The 8,010-nt window shown below is 38.6% G+C and overlaps 1 protein-coding gene across 6 annotated transcripts in view; it reads right to left on the bottom strand.

Annotated features, from left to right (window-relative positions):
* Window positions 1-8,010, bottom strand: part of LOC140733155 (CSC1-like protein 2) — a 191,513-nt gene continuing 183,503 nt past the window's right edge. For all 6 annotated transcript variants that reach the window (XM_073056084.1, XM_073056083.1, XM_073056082.1 and 3 more), the window contains 2 exons: window positions 7,902-7,979; window positions 1-6,562 (listed from right to left, as the gene is read on the bottom strand). In XM_073056084.1, coding sequence (XP_072912185.1) covers window positions 6,419-6,562; window positions 7,902-7,979 — 222 coding nt within the window. In that variant the 3' untranslated portion in view covers window positions 1-6,418. The remainder of the gene's footprint in view (window positions 6,563-7,901; window positions 7,980-8,010) is intronic.

Here is an 8,010-nt window from a genome sequence, read left to right as displayed (position 1 = left end):
CAGAGTTAGTCCTTTTATTAGAAAACAATTGGCAAATAATTTACATGCAGTTACACAAAATATTATGTAAACTTGCCTTCACAGTGACTCTGATAGGAAATGCTGATGCTTTACTTTCATCTTTACATAACAGTAATTCAAAGGGAGTTGGTCAAAGATTGGTATGTTTTGCATTCTAAACCATCTGAATATCAAGATTTCACAATCAGTGCAGTATCTTGGATAAAGATTTAATGTGCAAATTTTCACTAAGCTTCTTAAGAAAAATGCAATTTAATCTCATTAGCCAAGTTTTCTCCACTTGATCATACTAACTCCTACACAATCACTGGCTTCTGTCACTTTGATTTCACATTGCTGTTGCAAGATTCCATATTGATATATTTTGTTACCGTCTTTTCCTACCTGACAGCAACTTCCTTCAAAATAATCAACTGTTCAAAGAGTAATTTGACAGGAATGAGTGGGTAGGAAATGCTTGAACCAACAAGATCAGAGTTGGGAGTTCCTTAGTCCATTAGGACTTCCATCTTCAAAATGGACATTCAACTGTTTGAGGTTGTATCTCCAATGGGTACAAGGCAACAAAAGTACAATCAAATCTACTAATATGATACATAGTAAATTACAAAGTTAAATGCTATCCATCAACCTTTTGGAATTATAGCCATAATGGCCAGTAGCCAATGACTTATTTGTAACCAACACCTTAAAGCTATGGTTTTAAAGAAGAGGCTGATACACATCAACTTCCTTGACTACAACTGGAGCCTTGATATGGCAACTAGTCACTTGATGCTAACAATAGCAAGTGTAATCATTTAGGAACAGCTCCCCCACCCCTCAAATCCAGCCACTGTTCATTGATCAAATAGTTTAGAATGATGACCAGCTTGTTTTTGAAATCATATAATTAGCACATTATATGGGCTGGCTTTGTTCTTTGTTCAAAGGACTCAAAACATCGCCTTGTTACCAGCCCAAGTTGGATTCACCAGATAGATGAAAAACACATGGCAAGTGTGAAATTGCCCCATAGTGCTCATTCTAACTGGATAACCCTTGCTACATTTTCACTATCCCACCCTTACGATTTCTTTTAAGTATACAAATTAATCTCAGTGCCTAAAATTATTTACCTAGGTTTTATTAGCAACACAGGGAGAGATACTGGTAAACAATGAAAGAGAGGGAGGGAGGGAGGGAGAGAGACATACAAGCATGGAGGGACAGTTTAGGTAACAAACAAATGGCCTTTAATCACTGTGACACTTTGTCCCATTAACTACCATATGAACAGCACCATCTTAACGTATTCTGGATTTGGCTGCCTGGAGGATCTCTTTTGACAAGTTATCAAAGCTGAGCTTGAAAGCTGGTATTGTCTCACTTTCTGAGCATTGTGAACAGTTTTGGGTCCCTTGAACCAAAGAAGGATGTGCTGACATTGGACAAGCTTCAGAGGAGGTTCACGAGAATGATTCTGGGAATGAGAGGGTTACCATATGACGACTCATTGATGGCTCTGGGCCTCTACTCACTGGAATTCAGAAGAATGAAGGGACGACCTCATTGAAACCTGTCGAATGTTGAAAGGTCTCGATAGAGTAGATGTGGAAAGGATGATTCCTACAGTGGGAGAGTTTAAGACCAGAGGACACAGCCTCAGTAGAAGGGTATCCTTTCAGAATGAAGAGGAGGAGGAATTCCTTTAGCTGGAGAGTGATCAATCTATGGAGTTCTCTGCCACAGATGGCTATAGAGGCCAAGTTATTGGGTACATTAAGACAGAGGTTGATAAGATTCCTGATTAGTCAGGCCATGAAGGGATACCGGGAGAAGGCAGGAGATTGGGGCTGGCCAAGAAATGGATCAGTATGATGAAATGGCAGAGAATCTTGACGGCCAAATCGCCTAATTCTGCTCCTATGTCTTACCTTTGCCTTGAAGCAGCTGCAGAAGAGAGGAGCAGGACGGGGAGAGGGAATGGAAATGGGTAAGAAAATTAACAGCAAATAGTAAAACCAAACATAAAAGCAAAAGTCATCAAATTTATCAACAACTGATGAGTTGAAATAGAAATCCACATCGGGATGGTAGTGTAGTGGTTAGCTCAACGCTTTACAGTAAAGGCAACCCAGGTTCAATTCAGGCCACTGCCTTTAAGGAATTTGTACGTTCTCCCTGTGATCACGTGGGTTTCGTCTGGGTGCTCTGGTTTCCTCATACAGTCCAGAGATGTACCGACTGGTAGTTAATTGGTCATTTTAAATTGTAACATGATTAGGCTAGGGTTACGTCGGGGGCATTGCTGGCAGTGTGGTTTGAAGGGCTGGAAGGCCTATTCCACACATGCAGCTCAATAAATACAGTTTACATCATTTCACAGCAAGTCTTTGAATGACAATGCTCTGACCTGAGATTAGTTACACTTTCTAAAGATTAATTAGAAAGAGTGGGTTAGTAACTAAATATAAAATGGGGGTAAGAAGACGGACTACAAGTAAGAATTGACACTACAGGTAAATTATGTCTTACTTGATGAACAAGGGAAATTTCCTAACATTTCACGTGAGCTTGATAAAATATTACCTTAAGCTCACCCCAGAAACACATAGTTACAGGGTTCAGCAACTCTCAAGTAACACTTTTCATATCAATCAGAATAATTCTAAGGAATTTTACTGGGGTAATACGAGCATATTGGTGTATTTTCAATAGACACCTTTATGAATTCCAAACTTCCAGTGAGTGCCCACCAAATCACATGATATCTATTTGACCCCATACTGTTCTAAAAGCTTCCTTGGCTGTATAACAAGTGTTCAATAAGTATTCCTCTGGTATTTTAAATGCTGAATTATGATAATTACATTTATGCATTAGAATGAAAACACTGTGAACTAAATGGGATTTGTGATTTAGTCAAGAACAGATCACAATAAAGGAATCAATTAGAGCCATTCTTTTTGTGCTTTATAATCAGCATTAACTTCATTCACTAGGGACAAGTGGCATCCAGTTCAGCTCCCTACACATGAAAGGGCAACACTGTCTATAAAAAAAATCAAAATGAAATATCAGTTCCTTACATTGACAATAACATACTATGTGCTAATTTGAAATGGAAATCAAACAACAATAAATTTACAGTATGCTGTAATTGTTTATACACTTTTAAAGTTTTGGATGATTGTTTTGTACCCAGATTAAGCATTTCAAGTCAGGCATTGTAAGGATTAATTAAAAGGTCCATCAAGCTCATTTTAATTACCTGAATCTCACAGTGACTTCATTCCCAATATTAGCATCAGCCAGATTTCTTGAGTACACACCAACACAATTCCTTGCCCACTTCATTTCCAGCGTAGCTCCGTTGTTCCAAGCCAATTCTATCTATCTCATGGGAACTGATTGGAGATTTAGGTTTAAATTCTGTCTCTTCAAGAGTTCAATGCCCAAGGAACAATGCATGTAGAAGGCATATGCTCTTAGATGAATTACCATTTTTTATGCAAATGACTATTGATAGAGAGCTTCAAACAATAATATCTATTAATAATTTATGACTACTACATCACCACTTGCACTACAGGACAGATGTGAAATAATTTGCTGATATATATTGATTATATATACACAATATTTGCACTTTAGTACATTCAGCTATATACATGTAACCCCATCCAAGCACGATTCAAACACACATTAAAGAACTCATGTTGCACTCTTATTTATCAACAAGTGTGAAACCTCACAAGTGTCAGAAGTTAACAGCATTTATATTAATTTTATATTAATAAAAGTTAACAGCAGTAACGTTGTTCCCATCAATGATTTTCAGATGCTAATCCCAATGATACCAAATCCAAAACTCAAGAGTAGTAATTGTTGGGGGGAGAAAAGGCATGCTGGTCAGTGTTAAAGTTGCTCGATAAATGCAGTGAGTAGAATTCTGGTTAGACACCTACACAAGGCTGTAATGGAGCAAAACCATTTCCTAATAATTCCCATTATATTGAATTTATTGTGTGCTGTGCTATATTTGAAAGAACATTGCTTTACTGTAATAAATAGAATGCCAATTTTCCCTAGAATCAGTTACATAGATGGCAAAATAGCCTTTGACAGTCCAATAGTTCCCAGTCATTGTTACTTGGTGCCATTTTCTTATCTAGAGTGCACAGAAGTCCTAAAGTGTGAGGTGCCTTGGCAAAATGGGTTCTGTATTTAATTAGGATTCCACTAAAACAATGCAACACACCATTCAAGTTACCCACACAGCTACTGCATTTTGGTCATCAATAAAGAGGCAGCAAGTCTGAAAATAACACTGAACATTGCGTAACACGCAGCTTCTTCAGCTTTCTGAAAGCAAACTACCAATCTTTGACCCCAAGCATACTGAAAACTGTACAAGTGCAATGGAGAAACAAGTTTAATTTTCTACTCACAAACCTAAGACCCTGTGTGCCAAAGACTAATTATTATACATTCAAGAATGCAAACTTAGTCCAACAATATCTACTTCCTTCAAGTCCAAATTGCAAATGAAGTTTTAACAGAAAAGTAGAATAATTGTGATTAAAGGAATGCTTCATTTTCCAATGTGATAAATCACAGCCAGACATACTAAATATGTTTTTACTTTCTCTCTCTCTCTCCCCATCATCTGTTGAAGGAAAGAAAATTCTTAATAGTGTCAGCAAACTGAGACTTCAATAAAACATCACCATATCAAAATGGGTGATACAATTCCTGGCTAGTTGATGTGTAGGAAGATACTAATATCACTGCATAAAGGTCTTTTTATTGCATCTGCAATCCAATCATTAAGGAGAGAAAAGGAAGACAGGCATTCTATATCAATTCTGACTGCTCTTTAGCTGCAACTTATACCATCACTATTAATAATTGTGATTCCAACTTGGAAATCCTTTCACTATTAGTAAGGGCGTCTTCTACCCTTCCCAAGACTAGCTACAGCTGAACCTTAACATGCAGTGATTCAATCCAGGTGGTGCTGCTGGTTATATTTTTAATAAACTGAAGTATAACAGCGTCTTTAAGGATTTTTGGATGATGTGACCACTTTTTACATCCAATGTGGAAGGAAGGTGTGGGCGGGGAAACAAATAAAAAAACATACTGGACCTTCACCATGTCCTTGTGTAATACATCTGCAAGTTCCGTAAGTTTAATGCATGATTATTTCAATTGATTATCCAGCTACCTCTTTCTAAAACCAATGATTACAAAAGGTGGCAGATACAGATTTGCTACATCTTCTATTTTTAAGAAACTTTAGGGTTCTTCATTTGCTTTACCATTTGAACACCAAGGTAAATAAGAATATTTAACTATCCTATTCTGTCCCCAAAGATCATCTTCCTCTTGAACTTGAAAGGTATTCATGATAAATGTGTTCAACTCTTAACCAACAGTACTCACTGCACATGGGCAAAACCTTCGGAGAAGAGAGGAAACGTTGAGGTATAGCCCATTGGGAATTTCAGCCTGTGATCCTCTGGGCAATTTCCAGCTCAGCCCAGCTGGTTGACTAAATGGAACTAATGCTGGTCATTTTCTTTTCAGCCTGTGGTACTCTCTGTTTCGTGCTTATCTAACTTTACAATTGTTTTCAGATGTATGGTAACTGAATTTGTCTGTGATTGCATTCTTATGTATAGGAAACACCAAGTACAGTCAGAACCAAGAACTTGCTGGATTTCCACTCTTCTACGTAGCTAAGAAACAATCACACAGGCACTGAAAACTTTTAAATTTGCTGGGGAAACAGCAACAAAAACACTGGACCACTTTTCTTTAAACTCTAAGTTTAACCACATACTTACAAATACCTGTACAATGTTAACATACTTATTTCTTCACATGATCTGAATGAATAGGAAAGGTATGCTAATTTCCCCCCCCAGGAATTTTTGAATAATGATTCTTTTTCATCACGAAGGATTAAAAAACATACAATGTCCACCTTTCTCTTTCTTGATTTCTCTCTCACACACACATCCCTACCCAGCAGCAATACATGTGCTTATGTAACCAGGCTCGACTGCTCATTTCCCATTCTGGTGGCAGCATTGTTTTCTTGGACTAATGTTAAAGATGCAACTAAGATAAATGGACATGGCGGCATACGTTTGGCCAGACAGGTAAAATGATTAGCTATTTTCTTTCCTTCCAGCTTCACCCATTTACATTCCAGTTCTATAGTGTTCCTCCCATCAGCAGAACAAATACAAGTTTAGCAATTTGTATTGTATTGGTATAGGCTACACAGTACCCAGGACGATTAATTACAGTCTGGAGTTTCACTGAACCTGTGGTGTCCTGGTTCCTGGTCCTAAACTGTGCACTTATGTTTGTTTTTTAAAAAAAGGCTCCTCTTGATTTTCCACTAATGATGAACCTCGTTTTCAATAAGACTGTCTTCACAGGACTGGAACTCTCCTTCATTAATCACTTCCTTGGTGTCCTTCTGTTCATCATCATCTCCCGAGGCCTCTGACTGAGGATCCTGCAATACCTGGGCAATGTATCTCTGCAGACAGAAGGATTAGCCAGTTAGCACTGAAGCATTTCACAGAATACCACAACTGCAAGCTTACCTTGCCATTTTTCTCTCTGACTGACTGTCCAAGTCTTCCAGTAGTCTAATGTTTTGCTCTAAATTGTCACAGCACAGTTGACTTTTCCACTGACTTGGATCTAAATCGCATTCTTTAAAAAAATAATTTCTGCCAACTTGGCAACTGTGGCAAGTCCAGCGTTTATTTCTCATCTCTAACAGGTCAAGGTGATGGTGGTTGTGAGCTGCTTTCCTGAAACACTTAAGTCCTTCAGGTGAAAGTGCTCCCACATCACTGCAGGGACAGGGGATCTAGGATTTAGATGTAGTGACAATGAAGGACTGGCAATACAATTCCAGTTTAGCATGGCGCCTAATGGAGGGTAGTACTGCTGCCCTGAATATGATGTGCTTGTCTTTCTTGATGCTAGAAGTCATGGGTTTTGGGAGGTATTGTCAGAATAGCCTTGGTGTCGTGCAACTTGTAGATGGTGCACACAATCACTGTGGGCTGGTGGTGGAGGGAGTGAATGTTTAAGGAGATAGATGGGGTGCCCAACAAATGGACTGCTGTGTCCTGGATGGTGTTGAGTTACTTCAGTAGCTGGCATGACACTCATCCAGACAAGTGCAGCGTATTCAATCATACTAGTGACACGTGGTGTAGATGGTGGAAATGCCTTGGACCGTTACGAGAGTTAGTTGCTGTACATCCATCCACAGATTTTTTGACTTGCTTATGCAACCACTGTATTTGGTCCAGTTCAGTCTGTGATCAATAGACGCATTTCAAAAAAAGGGTAAGAGCAATTCAAGCTGAGCCCACATAGCAAATGTGTGAGAGGAAAAAAACGACAGCCAAAGAGAATGAGAAAGGAGTTGTTGTTTAAAGAACCGTAACTGATAGAATAATACACATATGAGCAGGAGAATGATAGGAATTAGACTGGACGCAAAGACACAATGAAAGAAGAACAGTTAATTCTGATACATGTTAAAAGAACAGCTTGAAAAGTAGTGTAAGAGTTTTGGGACAATTGTTGCACAATGCTTTAAAGTTATCAGTCATTTTAAACTAGTGCAATGATATTGTGCAACCACGTGTTAGCCTGTTCTTGGGGTTCTGACTAAACTCCCACAGAAACACCAAATTACACAAACACTACGATAACATTAGGAGCATAAACCCACATCACAATTCAAAAGCAAGGGCCCACAAATAAACTTGACTAAGCAGGTAAAACTGGATTCTTTCCCTGCTGAAAGAGGCAGAGCAATGCAATAACACTGTCGGTGATGAAAGACAACTTACTGTAACCTTTGGTGGGGATGAAGTGCCGTCCCTCTGCCCGTTTGCTTCAGCAGTCCCATCCACTTCACTACGATCAATCTGAAAGTGAGACCAACACCATCTTAATGTA

The sequence above is a fragment of the Hemitrygon akajei genome, chromosome 9 (assembly GCF_048418815.1).
Source record: "Hemitrygon akajei chromosome 9, sHemAka1.3, whole genome shotgun sequence".
In the NCBI taxonomy this organism is placed as follows: domain Eukaryota; kingdom Metazoa; phylum Chordata; class Chondrichthyes; order Myliobatiformes; family Dasyatidae; genus Hemitrygon; species Hemitrygon akajei.
Note: the sequence above shows the minus strand (reverse complement) of the source record. Positions and strands in the feature narration are given on the sequence as shown.